This window comes from Sceloporus undulatus, chromosome 9 (genome assembly GCF_019175285.1).
Source record: "Sceloporus undulatus isolate JIND9_A2432 ecotype Alabama chromosome 9, SceUnd_v1.1, whole genome shotgun sequence".
NCBI lineage: Eukaryota > Metazoa > Chordata > Lepidosauria > Squamata > Phrynosomatidae > Sceloporus > Sceloporus undulatus.
Window position 1 is genome coordinate 22,476,947 of NC_056530.1, and position 19,954 is coordinate 22,496,900.

The following is a 19,954-nucleotide window of genomic DNA, read 5'->3' on the forward strand; positions in this document are numbered from 1 at the left end:
GTGAGGCTCGCTTTTCCCGCATTGCATGCTGGAGTTTGGCGTTGCTGGAGAATGGGAAAGGACTCCCATTGTTGCACGTAGGCTCGCTTTTCCCGCGGTGCATGCTGGGAGTTAAGTTCTGGGAGTGGGAAAGGACTCCGATTTATGTCATGTGAGGCTCGCTTTTTCCAGCGGTGCATGCTGGAAGTTGCAGGTTCTGGAATGGGAAAGGACTCCCTTTTCGGGTTCACGGTGAGGCTCTCTTTTTCCCCTTTGCATGATGGGGATTTTGAGTTCTGGGAATGTGGAAAGGACTCTCATTTTTCGTGCACGTGAGGCTCGCTTCCCGCGTTGCATGCTGGGATTGAAGTTCTGGGAAATGGGAAAGGACTCTCATTTCTGTCACTGAGGCTCGCTTTTCCCGCAGGGCAGGCTGGGAGTTTGAGGTTCTGGGAATGGGAAGGACTCCCAATTTTCTGTCACGTGAGGCTCACTTTTCCCCGCGTGCAGCTGGAGTTGGAGTTCTGGAAATAGAAAGGACTCCCATTTTTCGGTCACGTGAGGCTGCGCTTTTCCCGCGGTGGCATGCTGGGAGTTGGATTCTGGGAATGGGAAAGGACTCCCATTTTCGTCCGTGAGGCTCCTTTTCCCGGCGGTGCATGCTGGGAGTTGAGTTCAGGGAGGTGGGAAAGGACTCCCATTTCTGTCACGTGAGGTGCGCTTTTCCGATTGCATGCTGGGAGTTCGAGTTTCGGGAGTGGGAAGGACGCCCCATTTTCTGTCACGTTTAGGGATTCACATATCAGGTTGGACCGGGAAAAAAAATATGCCTTTTGGGGGACCCCTCTCGGCTCCCAGACGGTTTGGACCCCAGACCCTGGTTCGGGGACCATGCGTAGGGGCATAACCAGTTTCAACCGGGTTTTTCCCGGTTTGGCGCACTGCCCCGGGTCACGGCCCGGGTGCAGCCTAAAAATGTTGAAAGCCAGGTTTTGCCAGCGGGGTGTATAGGCACACCTCGTGCCTCGCTGGCATCCCCTCCTCCCATGCTGGTCGCGGGAGAAATAAAAGTGAGGGCATCGAGGCCTATGCGGAGAGCTGCAGGGAGGCGGCGCTTCATTGGGCCAGCACCCGCCAACCGCCCTCGCCTCCCTGCAGCCTCCTCCCTCCTTCCTGGCCTCCGCAGGGGCCAAGAAGGAGGCGAAGCCCCGGGCATCGCCACCGGCGGGCTCCTCGCCTCCTTCCTGGTCCCTCTGGGGGCCAGGAAAGAGGCAAGGCCCCGATCCTGGCCTCTGATCATGGCGGGGCCCAGGTGGGGAGGGAAAGCCTCCTTAAGTGGAGGCTTTCCCTTGCCGCTTGGCCTCCGCTCCCCGCCGCGATCGCGAGGTAAAACGTAGGCCAGAATTTTCAAATGTAGGACACCTTTTGTGTGTCCTACATTTGAAATTTTTGTCCTACATTTTTCCCGGTTTGGAGGTCCGGCACTATGGCAACCCTAGCAATAGAGGACTCCCATCGCCTCTCTTCAGTACCAAACTGAACCCATCAATGGAAATAAATAAGCGTTAAAGTTGTTATAGAAAGTCCAGGCACAGTATAAGTCAGTTTATCAGCGATGGGAGTTGTAGTCCAAGTTACCTGGAGGGGAACTAATTCAGGGAGGTTTTACCTGTGACTATTTTCCTTGGATAAGGACCATTTGCTTCCGTTGGGAGTGCTCTCTTGAAAGCCTAGCCGTCTTTTTTCAGCAGGGGTTGCTGAAGGGAAGAATCCCTGGGCAGAGAAAGAACCCAGAAAATACATGCTGAAGGCCATCCATTCGCCAAGGCTCATGCTCAGAGCATCCTTGATCTCGTTTCGGTTGCTGTAGACCAGTGCTCGCCCATCCAGATGGTGCTCCCTCAGTCTCTCTTTATACCGCCGGGCATTTTCCTCTTTCAGAGAAAGATTGTCCATCTGTAAGAAAGCAAGAAAGAAAAAAGAAGTAGATGAAGCAAGCTTCTTTTCTGCTGCTCCAGAGACTAAATGTGAACGAATGGATGAAAATTACAAGAAAAGAGATTCCAGTTCCACCCAATCCTTAGGAAAAAAACCTATTGACTGTTAAGCACTCTTTGCAGTGGAGTGCAATGTCTCAGAGAGTGGAAGGGTCTCCTTCTTTGGAAAGAGCTTAGATGGCCACCACTCAAGGGTGCTTTAGCTGTGCATTCCTGCATGGCAAAGAGTTAGGTTTAATGGCCCTGGCAGTCCCTTCCAACTCTATGATTCCACACATATTCACCTACCTCCTTGCAGATTTCGTCTACTGACATCCCCAACAGGATGCATTTGGAAGGTCCGTGAGACTTCTTGGTTCGGTTGAGGCTGCGGCTGCCTCGCAAGAGCTCCATTTGCCTCTTCAAGGAGGAATCCAGGTTGACTGTGTAGGGGAGGAAGAAGTTGGCGTCCTCCACCCGGAACCGTTCGCAAAGGAAGCTGTGGAAAAGCTCTGGGTCCCCGTCCAGCTCCAGCATCTTCTCCAGTTGGGCTTTAATCATGTCCAGCTCTTCCATGTACTTCTCATACACCTCCCACAGAAAGAAATCCGGGCTGAGCTGGCAACCTGGGCCCATACAGAAGCGGCCCATCTGCTCATCATCCTCAATGCACTGCAAGATCCAGCTCAGTCGGCAAGGCCACTGGTTGACAAGAAGCACCCAGGATGCCACCTTCTTCGGACAAAGCTTGTCTCGAGGAACCTCCGTTGCCATGAGCCTGACTGTGACACAGATGGTGTTGATGATCCGTTTCATTTGCAGCATGTTGTCTGTCACGTACTCCTTCATGCTTTCATCCAGCAGGTATTCAAAGGCCTCCTGGATCAAATCTTTGGCTTTGAAGCCTTTCCCACATCTTCTCTTCAATGGCTCTTCCTGCCTAGGAGAACTGACCACCACTAAAGGCATCTGGCTGTTGTCCCTGCTTTTGCTGGGCATGTTCTGATCGGCAGATTTATGGCAACAGCACAATTGTGAGCCATTAAGAACCTTTGTTTCAGTCTTCTGCTGGAAGTCCTCACCCAGTTCCTCATCATCTTCAAGACTTTTCTCTTGCTCCTCCCTATAGTCTACCATTCTCTGGATCAGCTGTATCTTGGTGTTTCTGTCTGTCTTGGGGACTGAAAAGGGCAAGGTGATGATGCGGTTGAGGTAATCGTAGCCATTGTTGGCCATCCCTTTCATGTACAGGGAGCTTTCCACACAGTCCACAATCACACTCGGGTCCACTACCAAGATGGAGATGAACGGAGCCTCATAGTCCGAGAGGAGGATGTTCATCGCGTCAAGAACGCCTACCACTTTATCAGGGTTACAGCGGTCCAGGCTGGTGATCTCCAGTACCACTCGGAGCTTCCTCCGCTGGAAGATTTCCATGAACTGGAGAAACTTGGCAATGATCTTGACTTCCCTCTTGACGTTGCTCATGAAGCCAAGTTGGGCGCTGAGGTCTGTCCGGTTCATCTGCCTCTCCAGCTGGGCCTTCTGGGTGATGACCACGTTCCGCACCACCATGACACCCATCCTGATGGCGGCCGCTGCTGTGATTCCAACTGCTGTGGCCCCAACACCCTCAACCACAGCAATGGCATCCCCAGAAGTGTTGCCAAACGGGATGCCATACAGAAAGATGAGGACGGCCACTCCAATGCCTACACCAGCCACCAGAAGGATGGCAGCCCATAGGGGTAGGCAGAGGTACTTCTTGCTGATCCATTCCTTGGAAAGAGGGGCCTCGACAATGCCACACTTTCGACCCACGGCCCGGTAGACACTCATAGGGACCAGGCCAAAGTGGCTCTCGATGCCATCGCACAGGGCAGTAATGAGTCCTGCCCAAAGCTGGTCACTTCCAGCGTACTCCCAGGCACTAAAGTTAATAAAGATGTGCTGTACGTTCTTCCTCTGCTTGTGTTGTGGGGTCAGGACGGGACGGTAGAAAATCATAAGGAAGACGATGGAGACCAGCTCCCAACCAGAAGTCCCTCGCTGTTTCAACCCCGTCCGGTGGAATTCCTGCTGGTCTTTCTTCCACGATTGATGGCGCATGTAACCTGAGATGGAAAGGAAGGACTTTAGGCCACAGATTATGCTAATCTTTTAGGGCCCTTTTAGAAAAGGTGTGAAGATATATCTCCTCAAACTGGCCATTTAGACTGTTTTGATGTTCATCATGGTGGTTTTAAACGCTTTATTGCTTAATATGTTTTTAAGAGCGTTCAATAGCCACCTTGAACGCTTTTGTGGCAGAAAAGCAAGATGAAAATGTAATCAATCAATGTGCCTCAAAGAATATGATGTGGTTTTTGTTTAATGGATCACAATTTGGTTTGGTAAAAAAAAATAATGAACTGCTATTGGACCAGATTATTCAAGAGAGAAAAGGCCGGGTATAAAGAGAGTAATAGCAGGGATAGCAAGAGGATGCCAAATGGTCCTGAGGGCAAAGAATGTTAGTCTCCCTCCTTCATCTGTCTCTGGAAAACAGGGCAGGGCAACATGGAAACACACGCTACCCCTACAGACTTGTGTAACTGCGCACAAGAGCATCTCCTTCCATTAGTCTTCACCAGAAAGAACAAGCACTCACCTCGAATCCTGTCCAAGAGAAATCCTTTACAGTGTCCCCATGGTGCGTAAAACCCAACCGTCACTGGAGTGGCAACACAATAGAGGGCTTTGGCCAAGGAAAAACAGTAGGCATCGTCCTTGTTCTGGAATTCTGTGGCGGCAACAACATTGGTTAAAACAAAAGAGAAAGCTTATAACAAACCAGATGGGGATCATTTGTGGCTGCAGTGCCACTGGACTTGCTCTCTTAATACAGAAGTAATGGGCTAAAATGCTCACAGCCTCAGAAGAAGGCAATGGCAAACCTCCTCCGAATAAATGGCAAGGAAATCCCATGATAGAGTCAGTGTGGGTGTGTGTGTGTATGCCCACAATGGGTTAAATTGATCTGTTATGTGGGCTTCCTATAATGCTTTATGGAAGTGACAAATCCAAGTTCCAATTCTTCATCTCACACAGCTGGCCCAGGATATTTTGCTGCCTTGGGCAAAAACTGATGGGATCACCATACATACCCCAGCATTTCTGAGCTGAAAACCAGGACATGCGTGGCCAAACAACATCAGAGTGTGGTCAAGATGGCAATAGTTATTAATGAGGAAGAGGGTAAAAGAAGCTACTGCAGTTTGCTTTTGCTTGGGCCTCCTAGGAAAGACAAGATCCTTTTCTCTCCTCTCTTATCCTTGCTTCCCGCTTAGTTAGTGAAGTACAAACTACTTGTACGCTTTGAACTCAGTTTGCATCAATGGAATAAGCTGAGAACCAAGGAAGAAAGGGGAGGAGAGATACACTGTGCCACAAGTCGCCAAAATTCCATAGCATTGAACCATGGTGGTTAAAGTGGTATCAAACCAGATTATTTATGCCGTGCGGATGCAGCAATAGGTACGTATATCCCCTGAAGCAGAGTGACCCTGGTTACCTCTGGTCTGCCTGAGCATCGCGATGGTCAGCCACAGAGTTATCAAAGGTTGAATGTCCAGAGATGCTTTTCCTAAAGACAGAAGGAGAATAGGGAAGAGTTCTCAAGCCATGACGCAAACCAGAATTACATGTGTGAATGCAACCTGGGAAACATTCTGTACTTCCAGTTAAGACCAATGGCAGCAGAAGCCTCAGCGACGAGGAAAAAGACATTGGCAGATGGTTTGGAAATGTCAAATATTCAGGCCTACATTGTGTGTGCGTGGAGATTTATCTTGGTTTACTTAGCAGCCAGCATGGCTTGAGTATTGGACTACAACGCTGGATACCAGGATTTGAATACTTGTTTGGCTATTCAGTAACCGTGAGCAAGTCACACTCTCTCAGCCTCGGAAGAAAGCAAAGGCAAACCCCTTCTGAATAAATCTTGAAACAAAACCCCATGATAGAGTCACCTTAGGGTTGCCATAAATTGGAAATGACTTGAAGGCACACAACAACAACAAGTTATCCGCACAGGCTATAGGTACTAACATTATTTATTATGGTCTTTGGTATGGGTTGAAGCAGCCACAAAGCTTGGAAACATTACTTTTTCGACTGCAAGTCCCAGAACCCCTCCCTGTGCTGCCTGGGGATTTTGGAGTTTGTAGGGTTTTTTCTTGTAAAGGTTTCTCAGCTTTGGCTGCCACCGAGGAGTTGCCTTTCTGAACCACCGCCCAGCAATAAAATAAAAAAGGAACTGGAAGGTGAGTTTATTGCCTTCTACCTGGCAAGGTGTTTCGTCTTTCCCCCGCAAACAGGTGACCTTCCAACTATAGTCTGAAAGAAGGCAATCTGAGAAAGAGTTGCTACTTGATCCCACATGGAAGAAGGGGCTTATTCAGGCTGCTGCGTTTGGGACAATGGATGCCGCCAAGTCTGTCCAGAGGAAGAAGGAAAGGAGGAGTAACTCCGTTGACCTGGTTGGCACCAAGTGCCATGCCCTTCTTTTTCCCCCAGTGCTGGAATTTGTGAGGATTTACCTGCGAGACTCAGCACCTGAATTTGTAAGAAATGCTGTCTCAATGGCTGACTTTTACTTCAAAACAACATCTCAATTTTACATCAGTCTCAGTGCTTGAATTCCAAAGGTTTTACATTTAGCCCGGACACCTGGATTTCCCATCAGAATCACTGCATGGATTTATCAGAAGCCGTGTGTGGATTTCTTAAGATTTCACACTGGAATCTGTGGCCAGTTTTAGGTAAATGCCAGGGTTCAGGTAAGGATGGGTACCTGCCTTTGTGTTCACTTGCCTCTTCTCCCCATCCGCTTCCCCTTTGCCTTTTGGGGTGTTTTATTCAATTGTATGCCATTCTTGTAAATTGGGGGAAACTTCCCATTGCCATCACTCTGACAGAGGTCTGGAAGGGTTTTTAAGCCAAAGAGTGGGATAAACAGGGCTTTAAACAGATCAATAAACTAAGAAAAGAAGGAAAACAGGGAAGAAGTCTGAAGCCATCATGCAAGGCAGAATTATAGTTGTGAACGCAACGTGGGAGCAATTCTGAGCCTTCAGTTAGAGTCAAATGAAGCAAAACCTCAATACCAAGGAGAAAAAATGCCCAACCTAATAGGCTTGTTGCTCTTATTGTTGTTGCTGTGTGCCTTCAAGTAGTTTCTGACTTATGGCAACCTCAAGGCGACTCTATCATAGGGTTTTCTTGGCAAGATTTGTTCAGAGGGGTTTGCCATTGCCTTTCAAACTACAGAACTTGGAGGAGTTACATTTGGGTCTGCTGCGTTCACCCTCAGAAAGGCGAAATACAGATTTATTGCGTCAAACAAGAAAGAGCATTAATTTGGGGAGCAGGAGGCAAACTTGCCTAAAGCACTGTTTAAATGCAGGCATAACACCTGGGTTGTCCATTAGGTATATTAGCAACGCTGTTCCTTTTCTGCATTAGCAGCCACACACATGAATGTGCCGAAAGGGGAGCAAAGCCCCATTTGTGAAGATATAATTTAAGTGGGAGCAGGGAAAAGGACATGGTACCCACCCTGAAACTGAGCACTCCCTTCCCAACCCTGGCAGTTGCTCTTAAGGAGTGTCATGCGCATTTAGATGGAAATAAAGCATGATGCAACCCATGGTATTTACTGCTAAGGAAATAAGCCTTATAGCCTGGAAATAAGCCCCCCTTCAACCCACAAAATAAGCTCAACTTCCCTGCTAGTAAATATAGTTGGGTGCATAAACTGATGTTGTTGTTGTTATCTTTATTTATACTGTACCACCTTTTCCCCAGAACTGGGACTCAATTTAAAACAAGTTCAGTATAGCTTTAAAAAAAACAACATTACAATGACTTAAGGAATAAACCACTTCTAAATAGCCATGTTTTAAATCAGATGCCAACTTAGCAAGATGACAAGCAGAACAAAAGCACACCTATGACTTCAAGGAGTCTTGGTTAACTTGCTGTGCCTTCTTACTCCTGAGCCCAGCAATATCCAACCCATGCAAAGGCAGGAGGTCTACTTACTTGCAGGGAGACCTTGGAATCAGGAGTGCCTAGCGCTGGTTAGGGCAGGGCACCCCACCTGCCACCATCTACCCATAAGGAACTTTGCCCTCTTCCTTCCCAGATAAGCATATCAATTTCCATTACGCCTGTCTAGATTTAAGGTGGTGAATTTCTTGGTCAACACAGAATTCACAGGTGCTGCCCATAACTTGTAGGAAACTTGCCAATTCATTTTGTTTGTGTGCAAGGTGTAGTGGTTAGAGTGAGGGACTAGAACGCAGGAGACCAGGGTTTGAATCCTGGTTTGGCCATGTAAACCTACTGAGGGACACTCTCCCAGACTCAGAGGATGGTAATGCCAAACCCCTTCTGAAGAAACTTGCCAAGAAAGCCCCATGATAGGGTTAACAACAACAACCACAAGTGTTTATACACAGAAAGTGGACTCACCCTACCAAAGATTATATAGACTTTGTGAAAGTGAGGAGCAGATCAGTTAGGATCCAGAAGCAGAGGCTCAGGACTTGGGTATAATAGCGACTGCAAGGACGATATTAATTTTTTGACATCTTTTTTAGAGAGTATGTTTTTAATACCATGAGTAGTTTAATTTGGTTTTACCTTAGAGCCCGAGCGTCGCAGTACAACCCCGTGGGTATTTACTCGCATTGCACTGTGTTTGATAGGGATTACTTTCAGGTAACACAGCCCAAGGCTTTCAGAAAACCCCGTCGCATTGGCTGCCCAAGAAAGTAAACAGAAATACACCCAACAACATTAAGGCGTATTTTGTAGAGGGCAATTTTATTTCAGCAGCTGTAACCAACAGTAGTCCTTGAATGACACTTAGAAAACATTTCTCTACAGTGCCGTTCTTCTTCCAAGACGTACAGTGCCTCTTATATTCTGTATACGGAGGAAGGGTCTTATTAAAATTGCTTTCATGTTCAGAGAAGATACCAGCCACAGATGGTGGCAAAACATCAGGAAGAAACTCTTCTGGAACATGGCCACAGAGCCTGAAAACCCCACAAAAAACTATAGTGATACTTTTATTGTGCCAACCAATATGTTGTATCAGTGTTTGGTGCATTTTTGATATCAAACTTTCATGCGGACCCTGGGATCCTCATTGCTCTGGTGGCACAGAAACCATCCATGCAGTGACAAGGCAACTAACCTTTCCTTGTTCTAGTGATTCGCAAACTCTGGTGCTCCAGGTGTTTTGGAACTTCAGCTCCCAGAAGCCTCGGCCATCTTGGCCAATGACCTGGGATTCTGGGAGCTGAAGTCCAAAACCCTTGGAAGACTAGAGTTTGGGAATCACTGTAAACTATAAATCTGAAAGCATCAGCAAATGAATATATGTGACACACATGTGCACACAAGCACAAAGAAACACCCTTTCTTTGGCAGTTTAATTCTTGTCCCTTCCAACAAAGGGGTGCTAAACAGACACAACTCAGCCAATGCACACCAGGCCTAAATCAGCTGCAGAGGCAAAACAAGAGTGACACTATGTGTAGTTACTCAAGAGTGCAACTAGTCTGAAACAGCTTTGTGTATCTGTAGAAAAGGTTTGCTCTTGGTTCACGTAAAGGAAGGATTAAATAAACTGAGCAACAAGGTGAACCAAAGGATCGCTCTCCAGCGGCAGCCATAGTTTTGCAGACTGTGGGGAATCAGCTTCAAGGGATGTCTCCGTTTGAAAGAGACATCCATGTTTAGTCCAGTTGGTTCTGCTGATGCCTGACACATCCTAAAACTCAGCACCCAGAAGAAAGGATTAACCCTGTACAAGTCTGGATGAGTGTTGCTTCCTTTCAAGGGGAGTCTCCAGGGTCACCGCTGGTCCTCTTGCCTTTTGACAAAGGCCCCCATCTGCTTGGTGTGAGCGTTTCGGAGCTGCTCCAGCTGCCTCTGCCCCCGGCGGACCAGGTATTCGATGAGCATGACGTTCGCCCGGGGGATCTGGGCGCTCTTCCGGAACTCGGCTCGGATCTGAGGCAGGAACCCCGGCTTGTCCTTGCTGGCCCGGAGGAAGCTTCGGTACAGCGCCAGCACCTGTTTCTGGAGTTTGCTGTGGCGGGCCATGGGCTGACAATGTGCCCCTCCAGGTTGGCAAAGGAGGACTGGCACCGCTGAGTAAGAGCTGGGAATAAAAGCGGAGGGAAAGACCAACGTTTTAGTAACTCATACAGTTAGTAGCCTCCCTCATATCCCATATTGCACACTATCCAATATCTCACAGAGGAAAACCAGGCCAAGTGACGTCAAGAGTATGGTTAAGAAGGCAACAAGTATTAATGAGTGCAGATTGGACCTTGGACACTGGGAGACCAGGGTTCAAATCCTGCTTGGCCATGGAAGAAGCTCTATGGGGTGACCTTGGGCAAACCACATTCTCTCAGCCTCAGAGGAAGAAAACCAAGTTATACCAAGGAAGCCCTGCAATAGGGTCACTGTTAATCAGAAATGGGCTTGAAGGCACACAACAACAACAACAACAACCCCAGGAACCATGCAGTTTGGAAGGGGTTTGCCATGGAGGCTGAGAGAGTGTGGCTTGAAAGCAGTAGCCCTAGGAGAGGAGGGAAAGCGCCACACTGGGTTGCCAGGGCAAAGAGAGAGAGCAACTATACCTACTTTTGCCAAGTGGCTTGCGGCTGAGTCCGGCTTCTCCACCACCTTCACCTCCAGCTGGGCATGATGGGAGCTGTAGTCCAAGCCCCCTTTGGAACCCTGCTTCCCTTGTTCTCGCTCTCCTCCTCCTTTCTTCCCGGAAGAGAGCGCCCCTCTCCGGCTCCTTCTCCAGAGTCCAGACCCCTCTAGGCTTTTGTAACCAGTCGCTTCGCTCAGAACGTTGAGACACAGGCGCAGCGTCCAACGCGCTCTTCCCATTGGCTGTCGGGCCGGGAAGGGGGCGTTCCCACCAGGGGCGGCTCCGCCCCCCACCTGACCCTGAGGAACACGTGGGAGCAGAGGGAGGGGAGGGGTCCCCGAGTCAGAGCCATGAAGAACCAGTTGGAAGAGAGACCCCCCCCCCGAAGGGCAATCCAATGCAGCCCCATCCTGTATATCTGACAGAGGGCCACCCAGCCTCTCTTTAAAAACCTCCAAAGGAGGCCCCACCCAAGTCAACCTCTTCCACTGTCAGAGGGCTCTTACTGTCAGGTTCCTCCTGATGTTGAGCTGGAATCTCTTTTCCTGCAGCTTGAATCCATTGTTCCGTTGGGTCCTCTTCTCTGGAGCAGCAGAAAACAAGCTTGCTCCCTCCTCAATGTGAGATTCCTTCAAGTACTTAAACAGGGCTGTGCTATCCCTTCTTGACCTTCTCTTCTCCAGGCTAAGGATCCCCAGCAATTCCCTAAGAGGCTCCTTGGTAGTTTCCAGACCCTTCACCATTTTGGAGGCCCTCCTCTAGACATGCTCCGGCTTCCCAACATCCTTTTTCAATTGTGCCCAGAACTGAATGCAGGATTCCAGGTGAAGTCTGACTGATCAGAACAGAGTGATGCATCTTGCTGTTGAACAGCTCTTACTGTCAGAAAGCTCATCCTAATGTTGAGGTGGAATTTCCTTTCCTGTAGTTCAGACCCATATAGCTCCATGTCCTATTAGTACATCAGCAATCTGCTCTGTCTTCAGTATGACACCCCTTCAAATACTTAATGGCTGTCATATCGCCTCTTCACCTTCTCCTCTCCAGGCTAAACATCCCCACCTCCCTAAGTCTCTCCTCAGGGCTTCATGGCTTCCAGACCCTTCACCATTTTGGTCACCCTCCTCTAGACAAACTCTACCTTCTCCACATCCTTTTTGAATTGTGGTCTTGGGTCAGCACAAAACAGCCTTCCCTTTAGACAGGGATGAGCTAAATGCAGCCCCTTAAATATGTTTCCACCTCTAGCATTCCCATAGAGACCAAAAAAAAAAAGCCTCCAGGTACAACTTTTAAAGAGGTTGCAAGGCCTCTTCTGCACTAGAACATCAAAAAATACCAATTTTTGAGAACAGAAATACATTTCTGGCCACTTTCCATGTTTAGTTTTGTTTTCCAATAGCCCACATGCCCCCCAGAAGGTCGCAGGACACAGATGTGATCCCTTCTGACCGGCCATAGTTGCCCACCCCTGTGTTAAAATGATGCCCATCCAGTCCAGAGGATCCCCTGGCATAGACCAGCAAACAAAACAGACAAAATGAACTCTCAGACATAGGCATTCTTTTCTGGAATGTATTTCCCCTCTGAAAAAAATTAATTTGTAATTATCACGTTAGCATCTTCTGCCAGCAAAACACACAAACACACACACGCACAACATTTCACAGTGGGGAAAAACATGGTCTTGGAAATGTCTGTTCGGATTTGTTTTGTTACATTTTTAGGAGCAGGAAAGACTTCATACAATTCTGTTTCAAGAGCCTTCCTCTGACACATTCTGCTTCCAAACCCAAAGGCTGTACTGAGAGGTGGGCAAAAAACCCCGTTAGCCTCCCCAACCCTAAAAGAAGGGCATTGACTACAAAGCAAAGTCAGCTCCCACATTCGCTAAGTTACTGCAAGAAGGGTGTACATGTCTGAAAACTCAAAGGGACATTGTGGCATCTTCACTGAACAAAGAGACAACCAGGGAAAAGAAAAACAACCAACACAAGTCGAAGAACACACAAGTGGCTTTCATGCTGTCTCCCTCTGGTTTGCCCCGCAGCCTCCCGCGTGGGGTCAGAACGCAGCTGGGCACTGCAGCAACAGCGGCAACCATGACAGTTCCACAACAGAGACCTCCTCCATTTCCTTCAGCCATCCCTGCCTCTTCCTACCCCTGTCACATTTCGTCATCCAGTCCGTAATCCTCTTCCGGGAAATCCCCCACCGTGACGTACTGGGGCTTGACAAAGGCGCCGTATTTTGGCTGGCATTCGAAGTACCGCTTTCCACTGACGCTGAAAAGAAACCAGGACAAAATGCAAGTGAAACTTTCTGGGAAATCAGAAATCAGTTTCAAGAGATGCCCAACTATTCAAAGGCCCTCCCTTCAGAAGAGGCAAGCGAGCTTTTAAAAATATGCAGTGCCATAAAACTAAGTTACATGTAGGGCTGTACATGTACATGGGTTAGGGTGAGGTGAGAAATGCAAAGCTTCTGTACTTGTTGATGCTACTTGAAAGAAGAAAACTGATTTCTTCCCCACACCACTAGGAAAAATAAATTCTTGGTAATATTGGCATCTTTTGTGTTGAAAGTCACTTTTTGTTATTTTAACAACATCAAAGAACAGTAAACATCTTTTATTTGGGATGGCCCTCTTCCACCAAGTGTGCAGCTTTGCGAGGGACACACATGGAGCGCAAGGGAGGAAGTGGACATCTGCCTAGCTAGCCAGATCAACCCAGGCAATCAATGAGGTGGCAGATGTGTAGTGTGTGATGTGTACAGTGAATACTTCATGCAGTGATCACTGTGCAGTATATGCATTATTATGTGCAGTGTGTCCAATATGAGCAGTGCTCAGTGCAGTGTCCAGAATGTGCAGCAACCAGTGAGTGCAGTGATCAGTGCGCAGTACATTTAGTGATCAGCGTGTGCAGTGCTCAGTGTGCAATATTACAGTTATCAGTATGCATACCATGCAGTGTGATCAGTGAGGTGTGTGCAGTGCTCAGTGACGTGTCCAGAATGTGCAGTGATTATTGTGTAATATTTGCAGATATTCCATGATCATTTGTCTTGCATAAATTATTCTGCTATTCTAATTATTCTGCATAAAGATATTTTGGTTGTGGTTAAGGAAGAGTGAAGAACTCTGGTTTCCAAACATTTAGCCCAGTTGTATCTCTGGCTGATGAGGCTGGAGCACCAAAGGTACTTTTTGAAAGGCATTTTTCACAACAGTGAGACAACTTATACCAAACCACACTAGAAGTATTTATCTTTTTTATCTTTATGAGCTGGTATGGAATGAATCTATAAGCATGGTCAATAATGCAGAATTGGCTCCAACTGAGTAGTAGGGAGGAGATAGAAGGGACTGCTATTTGAAGGAAAGGATTTACCTGCCATCATGCTTCCCCAAAGGCTCATCGTACTTTATGCCAATCCAGTAGCCAGGCTTGAACTCAGTTAAACCTATGGGGAATAAACAGAAGGCTATTGTGAGGGTGCTGCTGGAAGAGTTTTGCAGAGACCTTGGATTGCCAAAAAGACAAATGAATTGGTTCAGGAGCAAAATCAAGCCTGAATTCGACCTAGAAGCAAAAGGGACTAAACTAACACTCATACTTTGGACATATCACAAGACAAAACTCACTAGAAAAGACAATGCTTGGCAAGGCAGAAGATGGTAGGACAAGAGGAAGACCACATTACAGGTGGATAGATTCAATCAAGGAAGCTACAGCCCTGATGCCTAAACTATTTCTAAATCCTCAGCTGAAGTGCTAGAAATCTGGGGAAAGAACAAAGATGTCAAGGGGAGATTCTTGTTTAGTGTTTCTAGGTGGATAAACTCATTCAAAGCAGCTGTAGCCTTGAGTTTGCAAGACCTAAGCAGGGTTTTTGATGATTTGGAGGTGTCAACTGGGGAACTAAATTCTGAGAACCAGCATTTAGATTTTATGTCTCAGCACAAAATAAACTAGCAGATATACTTTTCCTTTACATCATGTTGACAAACTTTAAGCTCAGTGAATTACTGTAAAATTAGTTATTGTTATTTCACTAAAACTGTGCTTTAAGGCCACTCTCTTTGAAAAATGATAACAGTGAGACAGAGTTCCAAGTGTTCTTCCCACCAGTTCTAGTGCTGTCTTTTCCTTAAAGTAATTCCTGAAGAGCCTAAGATTCCTAAGCAGGAATTCCTGGTATACTCACCAGCATACATCACAGTCCCCCGTTTGTTGGGCTGCCCCAACGCCCGCACTTCACACCTTGCCCCCACAGAAATGGCCTCCGCCAGCGCCTTCTCCTCTGCCAACTTCTGCTCCTGCTCTGCTTCCTTCTTCAGCATTTCTTCCTTATTATAATGCCCCAACTTGCTGCGTTTCATGAAGGAGCGAGCTGTGTCTGTGGGCCAGAAATAAGGCTGGTCTGAGCTTTCACATGAGGTACATATCTACAGATACTGTCTTACAAACCCATCCTTTGCAAAGTATTTCAAAATCATTCCACAAAGCTAACCAAAAACTTAATGCACCACACAGCTACAACACTCACAACATTATTTATGATGGGTGGACAAAGTGTGTGTGACATTTCCACCACCTTTTGGGGTGCCCCGGGCCAATCTAGGCCCAGAAGAGGCCTTAACAGGAAGTGAACATGAAATGATTTCTGTTCACTTCCTGTTGTTAAAAAAAAAAAAAAGACCTCTCCTGGACCTAAAATTCTCTAGGAAGGACCAAAAGCATAGTGAAAATGCAACCCTTGCTCTCTAACAAACCCTTGCATTATTCTATTATTGGTTGGAATAATAACATCCATTCTAACAAACAAATGAACCAACCAACAAACAACAACAAGGTTTGGGAACCTTTACCTCATACATCACTCAAAGATACCACTTTTATGTTTTGAAATCTACTGTAGCACAAACCTATAAATCGGTTTGCTCATGTAAAGAAACTAGCAATAAGAATTAAGAAAGTGACCCTTTATATCACGTTTAAGATACACATACTGTACGACTTACTACACAGAGTCAACTGTAACAACATTTACAGGGCATAGTCCCAGCAAGGGGCCTGGGGCAGACCACAGCTTTTGCTTTGGCCTTGCGTTGCCATTTTTAATTTTAAAGTCATTCCCTCCTACTGAGAGGGAAATAGACTACTACACCGGTGTGGTAGTTCCTGAAGATTTCCCTGTTCCAGGAGTCTGTTGGGGAAAGAGGAGAGATTTGGATGCTGAGGATTCATAACCTCACCCATAACCTCTCCTTTTTATCCTCTCTGACACTGGAGCTTTAAAGTTGTCACAGACTTTCTTCCTTCAGCCATAGCTAAGAAGCATGTGAAGCCATCTCTCTGGGACAGCCAAACAATGTCTCAGACTATTCAGACTACCCTCCTGGGAATCAGAGGAATGCATCCTCAATACACCATTTCTGGGATAAGATAACATTTCTCTTGCGATTATACTTTCATGGTGATGTTCCCATCTGTCCCACCTGTTCTCTTGTCATATTCAGCATCAGGTATCTCAAATTTCTCCACCCGTGATAAATCTTCATATTCCCCAATAGTTGCGCCACTTCTGTCAATAACCTACCGATCCAAATACAGGAGAGCAGTAGTTAGCATATTGTCATGTCAGTGGTCAATAACATTGTCTGGTTTAGTGTGCTGGGTTTAAAGATTATAGTCAAAGGCATTCATAGCTTTATGTGGAAATTATTTTATTGGAATTTCCCCTTTCTTGGACCAATACAGTGCAGCACTCACATGGATCCTGCAGCCGTCATCAATGGGGTAAGATCCCAGCAAGGCCTCGTCGCTGTCCAGTTTCATCACAAACTTGTCGTCCGCAGTGTAGAGCTCGAGGTCCATGCATGATGCCGGGCTGCCCACAACCAGTTCCAACTTACACTGTTTGGGACAAAAAGAGCCCATTAGAAGGGGGAAAGGAACAAGTCCCATGGACAAGTGGCAACGGCACTGCCTTTGCCAAGATTAAGCATGGCAGTTCTTGAACACCACTCTACAGCATTGACACCTGAATCCTGTGTTGAGGGAGGTAGCTGCCATTCAAGGCAAAGGCTGTGTGATGGCAAATACAAGCCAGGGTCAGCAATGCTTCCCAGCCCTCTATGGTCACCAACCTACATCTCAGTAGGGTCTGTGGCAAATGAACATGTAGCTGGTGCATCCATGTTGCTCTTTTTTTAATGGTCAGATTTCAACTGCTTTTACTTCTATTGTTAGTTTAATTCTATATTTTAATTCAGCATTTGCATGATACCTATTTCTCCTTTCTAACCTTTGCAAGCTGACTTGAGTCCTAGACCCTAATAATAATAATAATTCCGTACCTTCAAGTCATTTCCCACTTATGGCAACCCTATAATGGGATATTCCTGACAAGATTTGTTCAGAGCGGGTCTGTCACCACCTTTCTCTGAGGCTGAGAGAATGCAGCATCTAAGTCATCCAATGGGTTTCCACAGAAAAAGCAGGGAATTTAAACCCTTGCCTCTTAGGGACCTAAACAAATACTCAAGCCACTGCACCATGACTTGTTGTTGCTGTGTACCATGAAGTCATTTCCAGTGTATAGCAATCCTAAGGCGACCCTATTGTGGTGTTTTCTTGGCAAGATATGTTCAGAGGAGAGTTGCCTTTGCATCTCTGAGGCTGAGAGAGCATGACTTCCTAAGGTCACCTAGAAGGTTTTGACTGTCAAGTGGGGATCTGAACCCCGATTCCTGTGTCCTAATCCAACGCTCAAACCACTACACCATGTTCCTAGCATCATCACGGCTGCCGCTGCTGCACTGAAGAAAATGGCATTGGCCCACCCATCCTTTAACTTGTTTGACATAATGGCTTTCTGGGGCTCAAAATCCCTATTTGTTGACTGGAGCTCTGAGTCACCACAGCAATCAGCTGGTCACTCCTGTGAGGCGGTCTGTAAAATTCAGAGCGCATGATGTTAAAGAGAGGCAATGGTAGCAACAACAAAGGTGGAAAAGTACATGACCCAGGCGAGTGTTGTCAGCAAACCCCCATCCCCATCATGCTAGTTGGGAATGCTGGCAGGAAACAAAAGCCTGCCTTTGGCACGCAGCCACATGCTGCATCTGTGGCAGAGAGGAGGAGAGGGGGCGCAGAATGCAAGAGCTGGTTGGCTGGCACTTCCGACTGGGCACTGACCGCCAGCTGCCAAGCCGCAGTTAATCCCAGTTTGGATATGTGTGGCACACAAAAGGATTTGCTGTTGACAGAGCGTTTGCTGATGGGTGAGCGGCTCAAAATGGGTACCTCCCCGCTCTTCACAATGCTCTGATAAGCACCAGAGGCATGTATCAAAAACAGCTTTTAAACAGCCAAGATACGCCATGCTCACCTTACCCATCCTGGGCTGCAGGTGGAAAGACAAAGAACCAAGGCTGCATCCACACTGGAGAAATAACCCAGTTTGGCACTGCTTTAACTGCCCTGGCTCAAGGCTATGGAATTCTGGGAGATGGAGTTTGTAGTGGGGCCCAGAGCGGAGCCAGGATGCTGAAAAGTGGTGCCAAACCTGGCTATTTCTCCAGTGTGGATGCAGCCCTGGTTTGGAAAGCAAGCAGGAGAGAGATGGCTGGATCGCTCCAAAGAGCAGCTTTGCAGGCGAAGGGAGGCAGGGAGCCACCCAGTGAGTGCCGTCTGGAGGAAACTGCATGCGCACTGCATCCAAGTAAAAATGTGCACGGTCAAGAGCATGCCATGCAGTTCAAAATCACACTGGGCAGGACAAGCGCTGGCTGTCTTGCCAAACCCAAATAGGAGAGAACCTTTCCCACAAGGAATTCCACTTCTTCCCTATCAAGTTGGCGGCAGGGAAAGCAGGAGCAGCCAGGGCCCTGGTTCTCAGAGATGCCGCAGTCTCTGGCCATGCCAAGCGCATCACTGGCAAGGCTGGTGTGTTAATATCAGAATTATGACTGGCTTGAAGGCACACAATAACTCTCTCTCTTTCTCCCTCCCTCTCTCTATATATATGCAAAGGGATCTTTTAGTACCAGACATTAGTAGCATGAACATTTGCGAACCTGAGCCTTCCTACTTCCTCAGATTCAAGCAGACCGAAGTCTAGGAAAGCGCAGGCTGCCAACTTCTCTCTTTGACTTCGTCTCAAAGGAGCTACAAAGACCCTTCCTTTGCATGCTGGCTTTCCAGGCAAACGCATGGCTATCTCTCTCTGGATAGACGCTGGTCCCTTGGTCTCCGCCGAGGTTTGGTTCCAGGGCCCTCCGTGGATGGCAGACTCTGCGGAGGCTCAAGTCCCAGAATAAAACCCTGTGCCTTGAGCAAAATGGCAAAAGCAAGGCGTTTCTTTCTGGGGTTTATATTCATAAAAATATCTCCAAGCCATGGAGAGGGAGGGATGATGACAACATACATAGATGTGTGTATATATATGTGTGTGTGTGTGTGTGTATCTAAATATATGTATGTGTGTATATGTGTGTGTATATATACTCACATGTGTGTGTATGTATATATATATAATGTATATGTACATATGTGTGTGTATATGTGTGTGTATATATACTCACATGTGTGTGTGTGTTGTGTATTTGTGTGGTTGTGTGTGTTTGTGTTGTGTCTGACCTTATGTCCACCCCATCCGGGTTTACGCTTCTCAGAGGGAGCCCTGGCTACCGCCATCCTCTGGAGGCTGAGAGAGTGTGACTCCCCCAAGGTCATCCCAGGATGCGCCGGGGGGGGACTGGGGGTCCGGACCCCCCCCCTTCCATAGAAAATGAATGGTGTGTGCTGCTGCGCCGCCGCCTCAAGCCCCATTATAATGGTGGCCTTAGTCTGGACCCCCCCCCTTCCTAAAATCCTCTACGTCCCTGGTCATCCATTGGCTTGATAGTAATAACGTCCCTTCCCTCCTTCTTCCCCCCTCCTCCTCTCCCTTTCCCTCCTCCTCTTCTTCGTGTTCAAAATGCAGCCTCGGCATGCTGACCGACCCCCGAATCGCGAGGATTCCAGGACCGGGGGCCGAGGAGGGCCTCCCTTCCGTACCTTGAACTCGGCGATGGTGAGGCCTCGGGCGTAGCGCTTCAGGGCCCGGAAGGTGTTGAGGCTGCTGCTGATGGAGACCGAGACCACGGCCGGCGTCGCCCCCGTCAGGCTCATCCCGGACCCCGCAAGGAACCGCCTCAGTCAGCAGCCGCTTCTGGGGCCTCGACGCCTCGCCTCCCAAACCCCTCACGGGCCGCTCC

General features: G+C 47.6%; 3 protein-coding genes across 3 annotated transcripts; all 3 read right to left on the reverse strand.

Moving 5' to 3' along the window:
* Positions 1-1,644: 1,644 nt before the first annotated feature.
* LOC121915558 (NTPase KAP family P-loop domain-containing protein 1-like) lies at positions 1,645-5,527 on the reverse strand. Its single transcript, XM_042439883.1, has 4 exons — positions 5,509-5,527; positions 4,664-4,737; positions 2,265-4,088; positions 1,645-1,935 (listed from the first exon to the last, which is right to left on the reverse strand). The coding sequence occupies exons 1-4, from the start codon at positions 5,525-5,527 to the stop codon at positions 1,645-1,647; spliced, it is 2,208 nt and encodes a 735-aa protein (XP_042295817.1).
* Positions 5,528-8,808: 3,281 nt separating this feature from the next.
* Positions 8,809-10,900, reverse strand: SDHAF1 (succinate dehydrogenase complex assembly factor 1). The gene is made up of 2 exons (XM_042440142.1): positions 10,668-10,900; positions 8,809-10,173 (listed from the first exon to the last, which is right to left on the reverse strand). The coding sequence occupies exon 2, from the start codon at positions 10,113-10,115 to the stop codon at positions 9,864-9,866; it is 252 nt and encodes an 83-aa protein (XP_042296076.1). The 5' UTR covers positions 10,116-10,173; positions 10,668-10,900; the 3' UTR covers positions 8,809-9,863.
* A 1,344-nt stretch (positions 10,901-12,244) lies between these two features.
* Positions 12,245-19,954, reverse strand: TBCB (tubulin folding cofactor B). The gene is made up of 6 exons (XM_042440923.1): positions 19,755-19,954; positions 16,464-16,607; positions 16,190-16,286; positions 14,896-15,087; positions 14,079-14,151; positions 12,245-12,968 (listed from the first exon to the last, which is right to left on the reverse strand). Exons 1-6 carry the CDS (start codon positions 19,866-19,868, stop codon positions 12,851-12,853), a joined length of 738 nt encoding a protein of 245 aa, XP_042296857.1. The 5' UTR covers positions 19,869-19,954; the 3' UTR covers positions 12,245-12,850.